This window comes from Giraffa tippelskirchi, chromosome 1, assembly GCF_054371585.1.
Source record: "Giraffa tippelskirchi isolate mGirTip1 chromosome 1, T2T-mGirTip1v1.2.pri, whole genome shotgun sequence".
Classification (NCBI taxonomy): Eukaryota; Metazoa; Chordata; class Mammalia; order Artiodactyla; family Giraffidae; genus Giraffa; species Giraffa tippelskirchi.
This window is the reverse complement of record NC_137275.1, coordinates 30,470,944-30,492,087: the sequence shown is the minus strand read 5'-3', so window position 1 is coordinate 30,492,087 and position 21,144 is coordinate 30,470,944. Positions and strand designations below refer to the sequence as shown.

Genomic DNA, 21,144 nt, shown 5'->3' with positions numbered 1-21,144 from the left:
TCATGGTAAGAGAAGTAAGTCAGAGAGGTAAAGACAAAAACTATGTGAAATCACTTAAGTGTGGAATACTAAAAAAAACACAATCTGAAAAAGAAAATGAACTCAGAAACAGAGAACAGATTGTTGGCTGCCAAATGCCAGGATTGGAAAGTGGGTACAATAGGTAGGTGAAGGTGGTGAAAGGATATAAGCTTTCACTTGTAAAATAAGTAAGTCCTGGGGATATGATGTATAGCATGATGACAATATTTAGCAATTCTGTATTATATATATGCAATGAGTTAAGGGAGTAGATCTTAAAAGTTCTCATCTCAAAATTGAAAAGTTGTAACTATGTGAGGTGAAGACCATTAACAGAGGTCTTGTGGTGATCACTTCACAATATGTATAAATACAAAATCATTACATTGTAGGCCTGTGATAAAAGAAAATGAATTTAAGGCAGGGCAAAAAAAAGTAACATAAATTTTTCTCTGCCATTTGAGCTACTCACCACCCTCCTTTTTAGCATACATTGCATATCTGTATTCCACATTAACTAGGTCTCCTTAGAAGACACAGGAATACCAACTCATCAAACAATGAACAAAACAATTTCCTTCTGGTGCTAGCAAGGTAACTCTTCAGGAGAAAACATTCCTTCCTTAATCCTATAAGGTGTCACAATGACCCACCACTCGCCTTGGCCTATGTAAGTTGCCAGCATTACTCTGATACATAACCTTTTGATGTATAACATTCTATCTCAAAAACTCATATAACTGTGCTTTGACTTCTAATGGGAGGACTTCTTTCAGAATTTTCTAAAAAACTGTCTCCCAGGTTATAATCTTAAGGTTGGCTCAATTAAAATTTTCAATTTTTTTCTACAGATTGACAATATTTTGTTGACACCTAAAATTAATCAAGTAACATGTCAATTATATCTTAAAAACTCTAACCGAATAATGCTAACAGAACATGGCTGATAAGGCCCACCTGGGATCTCATTGATAAGATGGCTCGTTATTCGTGGTGTAGATATTAAACTATCAACCCCCATAACAGAGACCTGAGAGACCTTAGTTTTTCCAGAGTAGGCAGGCATAGCAGAGTAAGTGACCCCTGTGTCAATGAGAAAGGAGATCGGCTTACCTGCCACTGTAAGAGTTACCTTGGGCTCCGTAGAGGTGATGAGGGCCTGGGGCCCTGGGCACCTTCAGACTTCAGTGGCAATTCTGAGGAGGCTGGTCAGAGCTGGGTCAGAGGATTCCTGCTCGGGACCAAGAGGGGATGTCCAGATCCCTGGAGGGGGATTTGGGCAGTCGACCTTCCAATGTCCCTTTATGTCACAGCTGGAACGTGGACCTGGAGGGGGCCTTGGCTTTAGACATGAGCGGGCCCAGTGGCCTTCTTTGCCACATTTGAAGCAGGGCCCAATTGGCTTCCTTTCTTTGTTGGTTGGTGGAGGCTTGGAGCCATGTAGGGCAGTGGCTAAAAGGTGGTATTTGGCCTGATCTGGTTGGGTCCTCTCTAGCTTTGCCTGTTCTTCCCGATTATTAAAAATCTTAAAGGCTAAATTTAAACGGTCTCGTTGAGGGGTTTGAGGGCCTTCTGTCTTTTTTAGTTTCTTTCGGATATCTGGGGATGACTGGGAGATAAAAGGGGTGTTAAGGACAATGGTGCCCTCTGCTGAAGTGGGGTCTAATTTTGTATATTTTTGTAGTGCTTCCCTTAACCTGGATAGAAATTGTGCCAGGTTTTCGTCTAGTCTTTGAGTTATTTCCCTCAGCTTATCAAAGTTGATGGCTTTATGCCCTGCCTTTTGAAGGCCCACAATGAGGCAAGCAGTCATATGATTATGGGCTGCTCCCCCAGGTCTCCCTGCCTGATAATCCCAGTTGGGATCATCTTAGGGGACAGCCGTTGCCCCTATGGGCTTAGTGTCCTGTGTATCTCATCAGCATGCACCTGAGAGGCTTGCCATACTCCATATTCCTTCCTTCTCTTCTGGAAGAAGAATGGAGGAAAGTATGATGTAAATATCATGCTAGGTTAAGTCATAAGACTGGGTAAGATCCTTGAATTCTTTTAGTAATTATCCGGTCTGAGAAGAAGGAGCCAAGACGCTTTTCAATCTGAGACAGATAGGTAAAGGAGAATGGGACGTGAACCTGAACAATGCCTTCTGCTCCAGCTACTCCAGGTAAAGGGAGGAGTGGAGCAGGGGAAGGGGCGGAGTCCTGTGGTGAAGTTTCCTGTTTTAAAGTTGCTCGGGACCTGGTAGGGAGAGGGGATCTAGCGAGGTTGGAGTAGAGCCTCGGGACCCTCAGGGCAGAGGGTAGGGCTGAGGTCTCAGAGCTTCTCTCTGGCACAGGCAGAGGAGGGGTGTTGGGAGCGGCGGTGGCAGCGGCCTGCGCTTGAGAAGGAGGGAGGGAGGGGGGGACGTAAGGTGGAGGTTGTGGAACTGGATCTGGAGCGGCTGCAAGGGGATTGGGAGCGATAGGGTGTGGGCTGTGGTCAGAAAGGTGAAAGGAAGAAGAAAAGTCTGAACAAGGATCAGGAGACATTGCATTAGGAGCATGTGGCCCAGAGTGGGCTAAGAGTATTTGAGAAGTAGAACGGGATTCACAGAGAGAGGATCGAGAGCGAAGAGCAAAGAAAGCCTGAACATAAGGGATTTCTAACCACTTGCCACTGCGGCAGCAGAAGTTATCGAGCTCCCTTAGAGTATTATAATCGAGACTTCCATTTTCTGGCCGCTGGGACCTGTTTTCAAGTCGGTTTTGTGGCCAGACGGTGTTAGAATAGTAAGTAAGTCTTTTTGGTCTTACCTCCCCTTGGAAGCCCAAAGCTTTTAGGTTTCGGAGAAGGCATCCTAGAGGAGTAGATTTTGAGGGCTGGGATTGAGAATTTCCCATTGCGGGCGAATAGGGAAGTTAAACAAGTGCGAGAGAAAGCGAGGAGAAAGGTGCGAGACCCAGTTCTCTCGGACCTGAGAGCGTCCCCCTTCTCAAGACTTTCTCGGAGAGTAATAATAGTCTGCTTTGAAATGGGCGTCCCCTGTTTCAAAGTCAGACGGGGCACAAGGCCGAGGGGCTGAGGGCCGTGGGGATCCTCCTGCCTATCGCTAGGACTTGGAAAGGAGGCGAGAGAGAGGATCCAAGGAATGGGATTTCACTCACCTTTGTAACCGATGGATAAAATGTGGGCTGGGGTGTGGATGTCAGTCCAGCAAGGCGAGTGGAGAGTCCCATCCCAGAGCTCATCTCAGTTTCTCGGCATGGTCCAAGGGAGGGGACTACCGGAGGTGGGCTTGTGAGAGGAGCCCACCCCGTTGCGGTGGATCTTCCCTCCCGGGTTTCCGCACCAAAATGTAAGGCAAGTGCAGAGAAAAAGAGAGCGAGCCGGGCAGTCAGACAAGAAAAGGGAAATTTATCAGAGGGAAAAGAGAGGGTGACCGGCTCTTAAAGAGAACCAGCGTTCTCCCTTTCTGATGGAATCCTTCTTATACCCCACCAATGAAAAATTCTCTGAAGGGATGGTCACGACGCAGCTGGAGGTCTGGAATCTGGTGGTCTCGCAGCTTTGAGGAGATAGGCGCCAGTGAGATAACAGGATGTCATTTGGGCAATTTGGTCAGTGTCACAGATCACTGTGCTTTATTTTTTGTGAGGTCGACATAATGAGCCATCTCATCAATGAGGGCCCTATCAACGACTTTCTCAAAAAATCTTCTGCAAAATCCTCCTTAACACAATTATATAAATTAAAAAAAAAAATAAGCATATCAGTTATGCAAAAGGAAAAATAAAAGCATCAAAGGACTTGCTGGAATGGATAAAATCTTTGAGCTCAGGATCAAAGCTCAATAGTTCACTTCTAATCCAGTTATGAATGGAACAACAACAACAAAGCAACAATAAAATACGTTTAAAAGCCTAGTTAGAGAAAAACGTTTCTTGTTTCTTTCTCTTTTGGAAGGCAAAGAGCAGATGAAACCCATGTATGTTTACTTATTTTCCAGTTTCTTACTCATCACGTTACAAGCCTGGGAATCAGTAAACCAAGCCTTTAGAGGATGCAAACAGAAGGCCTGAGAAACAGCAGATTAATCAGAAAGAAAACGAAAGTTATAATACCCTATTCTAGGGGATCTTCCTGACCCAGGAATCATCAAACCCCTGTCTCTTATGTTTCCTGCATTGGCAGACAGGTTCTTTACTGCTAGCACCACCTGGGAAGCCTGCATATAAAAGGAGAAGTAAACAAGAGAGAAGTGGCCCATGGTTATGGAACTTAAACACACTGTCAGATTTGGGTTTTGTTGATATCCTGGAAAAAAAAAATTTAGCAGCATTGAATAGGATTTATGGATAAATATAGAGAATATTTGTTGTCTGATAAATTTTTAGTACTCAATAATCTAAAACAAAACAAAAAAGGAAAAGTTTAAGAAAAGAATAAAGAGAGATAAAGAATTGTTATTATTATTGTTACTCAAAAGAGTTAAGAAACATGAGCTTGGATATCACTCAAAGAAAAGCTTTTTTAAGTTTTCATAAAGTCAGATAAACATTTACATTTTCTATATGAAATAAGAATCATTATTACATGCAAATATCTCTTACCTAAAACCTTACTGTAATATTCATCCCATTCTGGAAATACAACATATGAATACATCAGGTCACTTATTGTATACGATAACCAGTTCTCCAGCCGCTGTATAAAAGTCATGCTGTCTGTCAGTCCTGACATGATGCCAGGAACATATGAAGAAGGCATAGGAAGCCCAGCACACGATCTCTCAATGACATTTCCATAGGAAAACCGAAAGGAGTATATAAATGGAATATTGAGAAGCTCAGCCACTAATTCCCCACAGAAGCTTAAAGGGTCAGCAATACAGATATCAAACTTAGCTGCCTGAAGCTTACTGAGCAACTCCTTGTTTGTGACAACACTGTCACAAATGCTTCTGGCTGTTGCTAAAAAAGTTTTCAACATTTTTGTCAGTTGTACTTGTCTCTCCCACCATGAAACTTTCGGCAGTTCAAAAGAAAGTGTGTAGAGATTAGCAGTGAATTCTTCCATGAAACTTTCTTTACTTATTGGAATTTGAAGGATCTCCACGTTAAAGGGAATCGGGGTATGATCAAGCAGAGAACTTGTTGAAGGTACGAGGACGGTTATCTCATGCCCACCAAAGTAGAGTTCATCTAGAATAACCTTTAAATTAATCCAATGACTAAAATCCATGGGCCATACAAGTATCTTTCCGGTCCTTCCAGAGTCAAAGAACCATAGATGCAGCATGAAAAGGACATAGAAGCCCTTCACAGTCTTCATAATCAACTCCTGCTGAAACTAAATCTGGGCTTGGACGAAGTGCATGAAACTCAAAAACCAAGCATCTCTCCTTGACTCTCCCAATCAATTTATACTAGGTAGGACTGAACTTTGATTTATGTACTTTGTATTAAAGATTAAAACAAAATGAAACTGCCTTGATGGAAAGAAAAAAAAAAAAAACAGTAGATAATGTCAATAAAATAATTAAGGGAAAAAGAGAAACACCTCAGAATGAGTTTCCAAACTTCTTTTAAGAGCTTTCCTTGTGGCTCATATGGTAAAGAATCTGCACTCAATGCAGGAGACCAGGATTCAATCCCAGGGTCAGGAAAAAATAGCTACAGAAAAAAAATAACAAACAAAAAATTTCAGAATGAGATTTTCGAAACTTCTTTTCATGGATATCAAAGACAGGAGACGTGAAATTAGACATCAACTCATAGTAATTTCTAAATAATATTAAGAAAGTTCATCATCATCAGATGAATATTGAATTAAGACTAGATTTTTTGGATCTTTTCCTCTGATTTGATTTGAATGTTCATTGAACAGAATCTCTCAAATATTTCTTTTACTGATGGCAGATTCTTTATCCACTGAGCCACTGATATTTGTCTATAATTTTGTACCCACTCATATTTTGATTCTCCGGGAACTATCTCTTCTTTTTTAAAAAGGATATCATTTTCAAGTAAAATATTTTAGGTCACATATTTTGTCTTTCAGAACTTTGAATATACCAAACATTCTGTCCTGGCCTGCCAAGTCTCTACTGTTGGACTCTCAGTTGTGTCTGATTCTTTGCGACCCCATGAACTACAGCATGACAGGCTTCACCGTCCTTCACCATCTCCCAGGGCTTGCTGAAACTCATGTCCATAGAGTCGGTGATCCCATCCAACCATCTCATCCTCTGTCATCCCCTTCCCCACGTGTCCTCAATCTTTCCCAGCATCATGGTCTTTTCAAATGAGTCAGCTCTTCGCATCAGGTGTCCAAAGTATTGGAGTTTCAGCCTCAATATCAGTCCTTCCAATGAACATATAGAATTGATTTCCTTTAGGATGAACTGGTTGGATCTCGTTGCAGTCCAAGGGACTCTCAGGAGTCTTCTATGACACCACAGTTCAAAAGCATCAATTCCAGGGCTCAGCTTTCTTTATAGTCCAACTCTCACATCCACACATGACCACTGGAAAAACCATAGCCTTGATATAGGGACCTTTGTTATCAAGGTAATGTCTCTGCTTTTTAATATTCTGTCTAGGTTGGTCATAACTTTCCTTCCAAGAAGCAAGCGTCTTTTAATTTCATGGCTGCATTCACTATCTGCAGTGATTTTGGAGCCCAAAAAAATAAAGTCTGACACTGTTTCCCCATCTATTTGCCATGAAGAGATGGGACCGGATGCCATGATCTTAGTTTTCTGAATGTTGAACTTTAAGCCAACTTTTTCATTCTCCTCTTTCACTTTCATCAAGAGGCTCTTTAGTTCTTCTTCACTTTCTGCCATAAGGGTGGTGTCATCTGCATATCTGAGGTTATTGATATTTCTCCCAGCAATCTTGATTCCATCGTGTGCTTCTTCCAGCCCAGTGTTTCTCATGTTGTACTCTGCATATAAGTTAAATAAGCAGGGTGACAATATACAGCCTTGACGTACTCCTTTTCTATTTGGAACCAGTCTGTTGTTCCATGTCCACTTCTAACTGTTACTTCCTGACCTGCATACAGGTTTCTCAAGAGGCAGGTCAAGTGGTCTGGTATTCCCATCTCTTGAAAAATTTTCCACAGTTTATTGTGATGCCCACAGTCAAAGGCTTTGGCATAGTCAATAAAGCAGAAATAGATGTTTTTCTGGAAATCTCTTGCTTTTTCGATGATCCATCAGATGTTAGCAATTTGACCTCTGGTTCCTCTGCCTTTTCTAAAACCAGCTTGAACATCTGGAAGTTCACGGTTCATGTATTGCTGAAGCCTGGCTTGGAAAATTTTGAGCATTACTTTACTAGCGTGTGAGATGAGTGCAATTGTGGGGTAGTTTGAGCATTCTTTGGCATTGCCTTTCTTTGGGATTGGAATGAAAACTGACCTTTTCCAGTCCTGTGGCCACTGCTGAGTTTTCCAAATTTGCTGGCATATTGGATGCAGCACTTTCACAGCATCATCTTTTAGGATTTGAAATAGCTCAACTGGAATTCCATCACCTCCACTAGCTTTGTTCGTAGTAATGCTTCTTAAGGCCCACTTAATTTCACATTCCAGGATGTCTGGCTCTAGGTGAGTGATCACACCATCATTATTATCTGGATCGTGAAGATCTTTTTTGTACAGTTCTTCTGTGTATTCTTGCCACCTCTTCTTAATATCTTCTGCTTCTGTTAGGTCCATACCATTTCTATCCTTTATCAAGCCCATCTTTACATGAAATGTTCCCTCGGTATCTCTAACTTTCTTGAAGAGATCTCTAGTCTTTCCTATTCTATTGTTTTCCTCTATTTCTTTGCATTGACCTCTGAGGAAGGCTTTCTTATCTCTCCTTGCTATTCTTTGGAACTCTGCATTCAAATAGGTATATCTTTCCTTTTCTCCTTTGTTTTTCGTTTCTCTTCTTTTCACAGCTATTTGTAAGGCCTCCTCAGACAGCCAGTGTGCTTTTTTGCATTTCTTTTTCTTGGGGATGGTCTTGATCCCTGTCTATTGTACAATGTCATGAATCTCTGCCCATAGTTCATCAGGTACTCTATCAGATATAGTCCCTTAAATCTATTTCTCACTTCCACTGTGTAATCATAAGGGATTTGATTTAGGTCATACCTGAATGGTTTAGTGGTTTTACCCATTTTCTTTAATTTAAGTCTGAATTTGGCAATAAGCAGTTCATGATCTGAGCCACAGTCAGTTCCTGGTCTTGTTTTTGCTGACTCTATAGAGCTTCTCCATCTTTGGCTGCAAAGAATATAATCAATCTAATTTCGGTGTTGACCATCTGGTGATGTGCATGTGTAGAGTCTTCTCTTGTGTTGTTGGAAGAGGGTGTTTGCCATGACCAGTGAGTTCTCTTGGCCAAACTCTATTAGCCTTCGCCCTGTTTCATTCTGTACTCCAAGGCCAAATTTGCCTGTTACTCCAAGTGTTTCTTGACTTCCTACTTTTGCATTCTAGTCCCCTATTGTTGTGGTCCTTTAATAGATCAGACCTTGAGGGTACAGTGTCGACAGATAAGAAAGTGAAAGAAGGAAGAAAAGAGGCTGAGCATCCTGAAGAGGACAGAGAGAGAGAGAGAGAGAGAGAGAGAAAATGAGGAAAGACACGGGGACCAGTGCTCTGATGGAACAAAGGCGTTTATTCAACATATTGTGGGCATGTATATACTCTCTCACCAGATAGCCCTTTTTAGCAGAGACAGGGAACAAAAATCTAACAAGTCATCTAGAAAGCCAGAGGCTAGAATCATTCTCAATAGAGGAGGTTGTAGAAGTTACTTTACATATCAGAAAGGAGGAGACTTCTAAATGACTGCTGTTCACCGTATGGAATTTCCATACGAATGAGATACATGAATTTCTATTATCCCCGAAAGCCGGCTTGCCAGCTCTCTGGCACCTGTATTCAGGTGCTGTTAAGGAACATAGAATTCATGCAAGACTGAAAACAGCACACAGAAAGCCTCCTGTTAAATGTATCCTGACACCCTATCATGAAAAGGACATCTTTTTTTGGGTGTTAGTTCTAAAAGGTCTTGTAGGTCTTCATAGAACCATTCAACTTCAGCTTCTTCAGCAATACTAGTCGGGACATAGGCTTGGATTACCATGATATTGAATGGTTTGCCTTGGAAACAAACAGAGATTATTCTGTCGTTTTTGAGATTGCATCCAAGTGCTGCATTTCAGACTCTTTTGTTGACCACGATGGCTACTCCATTTCTTCTAAGGGACTCCTGCCCACAGTAGTAGATATAATGGTCATCTGACGTAAATTCACCCATTCCAGTCCTTCTTAGTTCGCTGATTCTTCATGTTGAAGTTAATTTTCACCTGCAGTCTTAAAAATCTTGGTTTTTAAACACTTTCACATCTTTCAGTGTTATGAACAGTTTAAATTGCTAAAATTTCATTCACTTGAAAGTGAACATTTTGTAGAGAACATCCAAGTGATAGATAAACTCATTCCCAACATTATGTGGCTCTTATTGTCAGGGTAAATAGCCAGTGTGAAGGAGATCCGAGTTAGGAAATCGACCCTGAGTTTCCAGTTGGTCTTCACAAACAGTGGCGCCATATCAGGAGCTCAGTATTTAATTAGATTCCTAGCAGACATGATTCTCTTGACAGTCAGTAAGGAAGTAGTACATGAGCCCATATATTGGTAAACAGGAGCTCATATATTGGGGCCCATGCACTGCTTCACTTGCTATCACCAAAACCACTTTGTAAGTTTGTTCTAGGGACTGGCACTAGAGTGGATGATGAGAAAGACTGTCTAAGTTACCTGGCTGCATAGTTTTGTCTCCTTTATTGCCTAATGCCTATTCTATGATTGAATGATCTCTGGTGGGAAATAGCATTATGTCCCATGGTTGAGTATTGCATTTCTAACAGAGTCCCATGTCAACAATGCATTTGGCCCAGGAACTACTAATGAATGTACAGGAGGAGGTTCAAGAAGTTTTGCAAAGGAGGGTAGAGACTTGACGATGAGCAGCACAGTAACTGACCTTCGGAAGTTGATAATGACCAACAGAGAGGACCATGAAGCTGATCATCTTGCAACTATACAAGAAGTTGCCTAAGAACTCTGAGTCGACCATTCTAGAGTTGTTCTGCATTTGAAGCAAATTGGAGAGTTTAAAAAACTCAATAAGTGGGTGCCTCGTGAGCTGACTGCAAGTCAAAAAAACCATCATCTTAAAATATCATCTTCTTTTATTCTACGCAGCAAAAAAGAACCATTTCTGTATTAAATTGTGACGTGCAACAAAAGTGAATTTTATACAATAATCAGCAATGACCAGTTCAGTGGCTGAACTGAGAAGAAGCTCCAAGGCAGTTTCCAAAGCCAAACTTGCACCAAAAACTAGTCCTGGTCACTGTTTGGTGGTCTGGTGCCCATCTGATCCACTACAACTTTCTGAATCCTGGTGAAACCATTATATTTGAGAAGAATGCTCAGAAAATCTATGAGACTGCAGCCAGCATTGGTCAACAGAAAGGCCCCAATTTTTCTTCACAACAATGCCTAACCACATGCTGCACAACCAATGCTTTAAAAGTTGAACCAATTGGGCTACAAGGTTTTGCCTCATTTGTCGTATTCATCTGACCTCTTGCCAACTGACTACCACTTCTTCAAGCATCTCCACAACTTTTTGCAGGAAAAATGCTTCCACAACCAGCAGGATGCAGAAAATGCTTTCCAAAATTTTTATGCTACAGGAATAAACTTACTTTTCATTGGCAAAAATGTGTTGATTGTAACTTTGTGCAATGATGAGTGTTAACTAGAGTTCTTGTGGTGTTCATTTCACAATGTTGTTGTTTGCATCCTAAGCCACTTCAGTCACATCCAACTCTGTATGACCCCTGGACTGTAGCCTGCCAGGCTCCTCTGTCCATGTGATTCTCCAGGCAAGAATATTGAAGTGAGTGTTGTTTAGCTGCTAAGTTACGTCCAACTCTTTTGCAACCCCTTGGACTGTAGCCTGTCAGTCTCCTTTGTCCATGGGATTTCCCAGACAAGAATACTGGAGTGGGTTGTCATTTCCTTCTCCAGGGGACTTTCTCAACCCAGGGACTGAACCCATGTCTTTTGCATTGCAGGCTAATTCTTTATTACTGAAGCAGCTGGGTAGCTTTCATTTCACAATAGCACACATATAAAATCATTATGTCATATATCTGTGATAAGGGAAAATGATTTTAAGGCAGGACAAGAAAAACTTAATACAAAATTTCCTCTGTCATTTGTGATAATACTCCATCCCCTCCTTCAGTTTATCTGCATTATACATTAACTAGATCCCCTTAGAAGATATAGAAATGCCTACTCACCAAAAAACAAAACAAAAAACTTCCTCCTGCTGCCAGAAAGGTAACGCCTCAGGTGATAATACTCCTTCGTTAATCCTGTAAAGCATCATGATGATGCATCACTTGCTTTGTTGGCCTATGAAAACCGTCAATATTACTCTGATGTATAACCCTATGATGTATAACCCTTTGTATCAAAAACCTATACAACTGTGTTTTTTACTTCTAATGGGCAAAAATTTCCTCAGTGCTTTCTGAAAGACTATATTCTGGGTTATAATCCTAAATTTTAATTGATTAAGATTTTCAATCTATTTTGTATACTGGCTATTGATTAATTTTTCACTGACACCTGAAACTAATGCAATGTTTTATGTTAAATATATCTTTAAAACATCAAACTGAATATAAGCAGAGAACCACTTCTTCAAAGATATTTTAGGCAAAATCACCCCTAACACAATTATATATAAAAGATCAATTATGCAAAAGGAAAAACAAAAGGGTAAACAGATGTGCTAAAATAGAGAAAAAAATTGTGCTTGGGGTCACAGCTCACTAGTGGACCTCTAATGCAATTATGAATAGAACACCACCAACAAGAAAAAGGGGCTTCCATGGTGGCTCAGACAGTAAAGAATCTGCTTACAATGTGGGAGACCTGGGTTTGGTCCCTGGGTTGATAAGATTCTCCTGGAGGAGGGCATGGCAACCCATTCCAGTATGCTTGCCTGGAGAATCCCATGGGCAGAGGAGCCTGGTGGTCTACAGTCCATGGGTTCTCAAAGAGTCAGACACAACTGACTGAGCAACTAAGCAGGAGCAGGAGGAATAAGAAAAAATGCAATTAGATTAAAAGTTTATACACATAGTCCTTTACAGAAAAATCATAATATTCTTTTCTCTTTTCTAAGACAAGAACAGATGAAAACAAGACATATTTATTTTTTAGTTTCATGCTCACCACATGTCAAGCCCTACAACCAGCCAACCAAGTCTAGATAGGATGCAAAAAAAAAAAAGCCTGAGAAATAGATTAATCAGAAAGAAAGCAGGCTGTAGAAAAGGAGACATAAACAAGAAAGAAGTAAACCAAGGTTATAAAAAGTAAGCACACTGTAAGGTTTGGGTTTTTCCAGATTTTTTTTTTTTAATTTAGCAGCATAAAGCAGGTTTTACTCATAAATAGAATATTCCTTCTCTGATATGTGTTCAGTATTCAAACATATAAAACAAACACAAAATGAAAAAGAAAAACATTGTATTTTCTTCACTCAAAACAATTTAGCAACAAGACCATATGAGATTTCACTTGAAAAACTTTTCTAAATTTTCATACAATCAGATAAATATTTATGCTATACATATGAAATAAGAATCATTCTTACATGTAAATTTCTCTTGCCTAAAATCTTGCTGTAATACTCATCCCATTGTGAAAATACATAATATGAATAAGTCATATCACTCATTGTATACAATAACCAATTCACCAGTCTCTGTATGAAAGTTATGTTGTCTGTCAGTCTTGATGCACTAACAGGAACATATGAAAATGGCAGAGGAAATCCAGCACACAATCATTCAATGACATTCCCAAAGTAAACCCAAAAAGAATTATATAAACGGAATGTTGAGGAGCTCAGCCACCAACTCCCCACAAAAATTTAAAGGGTCAGCAATACAGATATCAAACTTAGCTGCCTGCAGCCTGCTAGATAACTTCTTATTTGTGATAGCACTGTCACATACTCTTTTGGCTTTTTCTAATAAACTATTCATCAGTTCTTTCAGGTTTACTTGCATTTCATTCATTTCCCACAATGAGAGTTTGGACAGTTGAAAAGAAACTGTATAGAGATCAGTATTGCGCTCTTCCATGACAGTTTGTTTACTTACTGGCCATTGGATACTCTACATTAAAAGGAATCTTGGTATGATCCATCAGAAAGCTTGGTGAAGGTACAAGAAAGGTTATCTTGTGTCCAGGAAGGTGGAGTTCTTCCAGAATAATTTTTAAATTAATCCAATCAACTAAAATCCTCAGGCCTTCCAGTACTTTCCCCATCCTTCCAGGGTCAAAGTGAAAAGTGAAAGTCATTCAGTCATATCTGACTCTTTGCAACCCCATGGAATATACAGTCCGTGGAATTCTCCAGGTCAGAATAGTAGAGTGGGTAGCCTTTCCCTTCTCCAGGGGATCTTCCCATCCCAGGGATCAAACCCAGGTCTCCCGCATTGCAGGCAGATTCTTTATGAGCTGAGCCACAAAGGAAGCCCATGAATACTGGAGTGCATAGCCTTTCCCTGCTCCAGCAAATCTTCCTGACTCAGGAACTGAACCGGGGTCTCCTCCATTGCAAGCAGATTCTTTACCAACTGAGCTAGGAGGGAAGCCCTCCAGGGTCAAAGAGACATAGAATCAGCATGAAAAGGACACAGAAGTCTTTCACAGTCTTCATGACTAACTCTTGCTCAAACTAATTTGGGCTTAAGCCAAGTATGCGAAACTCACAATTCAAAGATCTCTTCATTAACCCTCCCAATGTTTATAGTAGGTTGGGCTGAACTTTGAATTGTGTACTTTGCAATAAAGACTAAAATGAAATGCAGCTGTTATTGATTGGAAAAATGTTGATTAAAGTCAATAAAAAATAAATAAGAGGAAAAAACTCAGAAGAAGAGTTTATAAGTTTCTTTCAGAGAATATCAAAAGAAAGGGCTTAAAGTTAAACGTAAACCCATAATAACTTTTAAATAATGTCGAGAAAATTCATCATCAGTTATGCATATTTAATTAATACTGGATGTTTGGGATCTTTTTCTCTGGCTTTATTTAAATGTTCATTTGATCAGAATTGTATAAGTCTCTCTAGTATTTCTCTTAGTGATAATTATGCTAGATATTCCACATAGAGAAGAGAACATCATTTGCTGCCATAAGTAAAGAATATGCCCACTTTAAGAGGTGTTAAGGCAGAGACACTTTCAAATAAATATTTTGATGTTAAATAAAGTGCTCTTTTCACTAAATCACATCTATCTTTATGAAAAAGAGATAAATATATCCTTTTATTATAGCTGTAGATATGAATTTAAGTTCAGATTCTAGGTCTGATTCACATTATGTTGTAAAGAGATATCTCACAGTGGAAAAGGTATGTCATAAAGTTATCTTGATAATTTTATCCTTCATTCCAGGATATCTGCTTCTATTTCCTTTACGTTCTGTTTGAAGATATTTCTTATAATGTAGAACTCCTTTTTTTTTTTTTTTTGCCTGGATCTTTACACATGGAAGCCATGATCTGGTGTAGAAATGGATTCAGTGATATTTAGGGCAATAACTTCATCTATAATTTTTTGCTTAAAAAGTTAACTTTGTTCAAGTGAATAATCAATAAGAGTATGTGATGATAATAGTATCATCTTAAGAATAATTGGCTAATAATGAAAATATAATTCAGTAATTATCCAAAGATAAAATTATGAAAGAACTGTGAAGAAATAAAACACCTCATTTCATACAAAGGAAACCCTACAGGGATACTCAGTCTTCCCAGGTGACACTAGTGGCAAAGAATCCTCCTGTCAGTGTAGGAGACTTAAGAGACATGGGTTTGATCCCTAGGTTAGAAAGATCCCCTGAGGGAGGGCATGACAACCCACTCCAGTATACTTTCCTGGAGAATCACATGGACAAAGGAGTCTAGAGGGCTATGGTCCATAGGGTCATACAGATTTGGACATGACTGAAATTATATAGCATGCATACACAGGGATATTACTGACTTTTTTAGAAGAAACTCCAGGCCAAGACAGAGTTGGTTCATATATTCAAAGTTCTGAAAGAAGAAACACTATAACCCCAATAATTTTACATGAAAATGATGTCCTTCAGAAATAAAAGAGAAATCAAGATTTTATCAGACAAACAAAATCTGAGTACAAAATTACAGACCAGGATCTTTGATGAATGTAGATGTAAAATTAGCAAATCAAATTCAACAGCACAAAAATTGGATCATACTCCATGATCAAATAGAATTTATCTATGGGTTTCAAGGATGAGTCAACATACATCAATCAATAATGCGATACTCATCATTAAGAGAATGAAAAACAAAATTAATATGCTCATCTTAATATATGTGAACAAATTTGGAAAACATAACAACTCTTCATGATAAAAATGCTTAATAAACTGGATATAAAAACAACATGATCAACGTAATAAAGTCCATCTATGACCAACCTGGGCCTCCCTTACAGCTCAGTGGTAGACTCCATCTGCAATGCAGGAAACACAAGAGATTCAGTTTTGATCCCTGGATTTTTGGGAAGATCCCCTGGAGAAGGGCATAGCAACCCATTCCAGTATACTTCCCTGAAAAACCCCATGGAGAGAGGTACCTGGGGAGCCATAGTCCACGGGGCTGCAAAAAGTGATACACAACTGAAGTGACTGAGCATGACAAGCCTATAGCTAGCATCATACAAAATGATGAAAGGCTGGAATTTTTTCCTCTGAAATTCCATCAGGAATAATGCATGTGCCCTACTCAATAGAATAACAGATGTTCTAGCCAGAACAATCAGGCAAGAGAAAGAATAAAAGATATCCAAATTGGAAAGGAAGAAGTAAAATTTTCTTCCTTTAGAAGATATGATTTTATATAAGAAATTCAAAGACTCCACCAAAAAACTGTTAGAAGCAATTAATGGATTCAGAGTATTTTTAGGTAAAAATCACCATACAAAAATAAGTTGCATTTCTATACTCCCACAACAAAACATCTTAAAAATGATGAAAGGAAACAATCTTATTCAAAATAAAAACAAAAGCAATCAAGTACTTAGAAATAAATTTACCAAGGTAGTGAAAGCTCTGAACACTATAGACTTCTTTGAAATAAATAGAAGAAAACATAAAAAGTTGCAATTTTATATATATATATATATATTCATAGATGAGTAGAATTAATATTGTCAAAATGTCTATGCTAACCAAAGGTGACTTTTTTCAATGTAATTAATATACTAATTACAAAGCATGTTTAAACAAATAGGAAAAAATCTAAATATTTGTATAGACCGCAGAACACCCTGAATTGTTGAAGCAATCCTGAGAGAGAAGAACAAAACTGGAGGCATTATACTTCTTGTTCAAATTATGTCACAATGCAATAATAATCAGAACAGTATGACACTGGCATGAAATATGCACATAGGCCAGTGGAATAGAATTGAGAATTTAAAAAAGTGTCAAATATAACATCAGCTGATATTTGATATGGGATCCAATAACACTAAAAGGGAAATGGATAATATACTCAATTAATGGAATTAGAAAACCAGTGGCTCATACCGCTTTTATATATCCCAGTCTTATGAACTGCTAAAATTGCTAAAATGTCAGGTTAATGGTATGTAACCATTTTAAAGAGTTCATGCAGATAATAAAATAAAATCATTGCCAGTATATGTGACTATTCCTATCAGGGTAAATAACCACTGTGAAACAGATCCAAGTTAGAAAGTAGGTGCCAAGTATCCAGTTGGTCTACTCAAACTATGGTGCCATATCAGGAATTTAGTGTTTAATTAGATCTCTAGCAGATGTGATCCTCCTGACACTCAGTTAGGGCATAGTTACATGAGTTTGGTAAATAGGAGTCCAAACATTGGGACCCGTGTATAGCTTCACTTGCCATCACCACAGCCATTTTGTTAATTTATTCTAGGGACTGGCACTGGAGTAGATCATGATGGAGGCTGTCTGATGTGACCTGGCTGGGTAATTTGGCCTATGTTATTGCTTAATGCCTATTCTATGATGGATGGTCTATGGTGCGAAATAACATAGTGTCTCAGAGCCAAGGAGCACCATGCACTGTCAGTAGTCAACAGACAGAAATGAATGGATTCTTTCAAAAATACAAAAAATAATGAACCATGGCAACACTTTGATTTGAGATTTCTGGCTTCCAAAACTGTGAAAGAAGAAATTTCTGTTAAAGTATACTTTACCATCTGAGCCATGGCTTCCCTGGTGGCTCAGGTGGTAAAGAATCTGTCTGCAATGCAGGAGATGCAGGTTCCATCCCTGGGTCTGAAAAGTTCCCTGGAGAAGGGAATGGCAACCCACTCCAGTATTCCTGCCAGGAGAATTCCATGGGCAGAGGAGCCTGGTGAGCGACAGTCCATGAGGTTGTAAAGAGTCAGACATGACTGAACAACAAACACTAAAGCAAGCTACCAAGTTTGTGGCAATTTGTTATAGCAGCCCTAGAAACCCAATGCAGAGTACTTCTACTTGATTTTTTCTACTGTTTTTCCACAGGCCAGGAATACAATTTGAGTTTGTGCCAACAACAAACTGTATCTATTCAATTACCCATTTGGTAATTGAGAAAATCCTTGGTTGTGCCTGTGATACTACTGTCCTTTTGAGAAATAATTGAGGGGATCATTAGGGATCATTAGCATGTACACCTACTAGGATGTTACCATCTGAGCCACCAGGGAAGCTCTGGGTGACTCAGATGGTAACATCATAATGTACATGCTTAAGAACCTGTCTAGTAAACAGGAGATCCAGGGTTTGAATCCCAGTAGTGCCTGACAGTTGACTACAGTATATTATTGTGAATTCCCTGGTGGCTCAGAGGGCAAATAATCTTTCGGCAATGCAGGAGACTCAGGTTTGATCTCTGGGTTGGGAAGATCCCCTGGAGAAGGGAATGGCTACCCACTCCAGTATTCTTGCCTGGAGAATCCCATGGACAGAGGAGCTTGGTGGGCTACAGTCCATGGGGTCACAAAAAGTTGGACATCACTGAGCAACTAACACTTTCACTTCACTTTCACAGGATTTACACCATTCTTCCTCTGAAGGACCCAGTCTCTTCATTAGTCAATGGATCAGATCTGAAAATTCTCAGGCCTAAAAATATATCAAATGATTATGATTTTAGGGTAGCGATGGTCCTCATCATTCTAATATTTATCCTTGAACTCTTCCAGTAGTATATGCATAATATATGAATTTTAAATTAAACATATTTTATATTTTGTGAAGAGTGGTGAGGAAATAGAAATATGAGAGTTTCTTAATGAATGTTTTTCAACCATTATTGAGAGTTTGTACAAGCAACCTAGAAGTCTTTGAGATTTTGGACATTGCTCTAATTTGACATCGATCAACTATGTTAATATTTCTTAGGCTTGTTTATTTAAAGTGTTACGTATGTGTCAGTTTTCTTAAATCATAATATCTCTGTTATATATTGCTGTATAATCAACTAATCCTAAACTTACAGTTAAAATAGCACCAAAGTATTTGTTCATGACCCTCTGTATCAGCAATTAGGGCTGGGCTCAGGGAAATGCCATCTTTATTAATTTCCTGAGCTTATTCTTTACTATACGATCAGCCATCAGCTTAGCTGAGGGAGAATGATCCAAGAAGACATCCTTCTCTTGGCTGTGGTTTGGCAGGTTAGCAATAATCTTTGATTCTCACCTTCCTGTGACCTCTATGCAGACAGCCTTGGACTTTTCCCATGATAACACAATCCTAGACCAGCTTGCATAAAAGTTCTAGGCCTGGGTTTGGAAATCATGCAATGTCACTTCTTCTGCTATTGAGTTTTAGATCAACTCATTAATCAAGTCCAAATTCAAAAGGTGGAGAAGCAGCCTCCACCTCTTGATGGGAGGAGATACAAAGCAAACATAACCATTTATCATGTACTATGGTCAGAAGCTCATGAAATAGAAAAATCAACAAAGCAAAGTTAATCTGATTCATAACAGGAAGGGTGTGAAATATTTTGACAGGGCTTTACTATTGCCTCCTAACAGGGAAATCAGGGGCAGATAATTAGGGTGTTGAGACCTGAAAAGTGATATTGAGGGGAACTTTGTAATGTAAGGAAGAGGTTGGGACTGAACAAGGTTTATGACATGAATTTATTATTTTATTTTTTTATGACATAACTTTAGACTGGTGCACACAGTAAAGTGAGGTCTTGAGTCTTGTCTTACCGAGCAAGCTAAGTGTTTTAATAAGTATACTACTTTAGTTGGTCACATCTTATCACCCTGGGACAAATTAATAAGCTATTTTTTTCTGGGTCTCAGTATTACCTAACAGAGGACTTGGGGGAAAAAAAAATGATTCTGTTATTTTTTTGACATGTCTAATAGAATATAGATGTTTTTATTACTCATTTTAAAAAAACCTGCTTTGCTGCAATGTGGCAGGTTCTTCACAAATCTTTTCTCTTTACTGCCATCTATTGTTGAGAATTAATAAATAAATCATACTATTTGCTAAATGAATGGCACCACCGACTCCATGGACATGAGTTTGGGTAAGCTCTGGGAGTTGGTGATGGACAGGGAACCCTGGCATGCTGCAGTCCATGGGGTCGCAGAGTCGGACGCGACTGAACGACTGAACTGACCTGAATTCACTAACTATGTCTCATCCAGAAATTTTAATAGTTTTTTTATTAGTCTTCTTAACCTGATACTGTTTTATATCAGACTGTCATTAACATGTCTGTCTTGGCACTTTACCTCTAAGATGATATAGGAAAATAGCACTACTTTTCTCTGGCACAAATCTATTTCATTGAATTGAGGCACTTTTTTAGGACAACTGTTTTTTATTTAAAATATATAGGAATAAATATGATGTTTACTAAAAATTTCATAGTTGTAAAAATCTAAACTCTCATAATTCTTAAAATCTTTGCTATTTTTTTAAAATTTTTCTGTGTTTTTAATATCAGCACTTCATGAATCAATTACAATACTCAGACTGCTGCATTTCTGAGGTGGTGGTTAAAGTCTAAAGACATACAAACCAACTCAAAGTACCAGGATATTTGCCAGTAGAATCCAGAACAGGAAAAGCAAGCTCTTCCAACAGGAAAGGATTAAGTCAGTTGTGATATTTTTATTGTCAGAGGTCAAGAGAAATATTTGATACTGCTTATTGTCTCTCTAATATTGAATAAGCTACATGACAACATTTGCCTTTATAAATTTATTGATTTAACTACATATTTGCAACTTTTACAGTAGTCCAGCCCTTTTGTAACTTTATCTCCTGTGCTCTTTAAACCAGCCTTGCAAAACGGCCCAGGTGTTTCTTGTGTTACACCCTTCTTCCACATTCCGTACGATTAAGAAAATCTGAATTACTTACTGGATTCTTGATCTAAGTTTTTCTCCACTGCTAGGGAAGAAACTACTTGCACACCACAGTGTATGGTGTGGCCTAAAAATAACTGCAAGGAAACTATCTCGGTAACTGTGTTTTAAATATGCATATTTTATGTAGGGCAGGCACATCGAGTATCATGCTAAGATAATGAAATTTTCTTAATTTTTTGAAACCAATTGTCACTTGTAATTGATGCAGTAAATTCTAAAACTTAAAAACACATTCTAAACTGATTTCTAATTAATTCCAAAATTGTTCTACTTAATTCTAAAAATTAAAAAGGCAGTATCTTAAAATGAAGTTAGTTAACATATTAATATTTTTAATATTTGCAACATTTATACTGGTTTATTTGAATTTAGGAACTTCTCTGTTATTAAGAACTATCTTGTAAAGAAACAGTGAAGGAGAAAATTAATCCTAAAAAGCGCAAAACATTTCCCACTAAATACTGTCAACTGAAAAATAGAATCACAACCTAAAAGTAGAGAGCCATTTTATTTGGTGGGAATGTTTAGGACTCCAAGCCCAGGAGACAGC

General features: G+C 38.7%; 1 protein-coding gene and 1 pseudogene across 1 annotated transcript in view; both read right to left on the bottom strand.

Moving 5' to 3' along the window:
- LOC145514638 (UDP-glucuronosyltransferase 2C1-like) overlaps window positions 1-5,331 on the bottom strand; it is a 34,340-nt gene extending 29,009 nt beyond the window's left edge. Inside the window, exon 1 of the mRNA XM_081512921.1 lies at window positions 4,611-5,331. Within this exon, the coding sequence (XP_081369047.1) occupies window positions 4,611-5,331 (721 nt within the window). The remainder of the gene's footprint in view (window positions 1-4,610) is intronic.
- Window positions 5,332-18,241: 12,910 nt separating this feature from the next.
- Window positions 18,242-21,144, bottom strand: part of LOC145515427 (UDP-glucuronosyltransferase 2A3-like) — a 28,093-nt pseudogene continuing 25,190 nt past the window's right edge.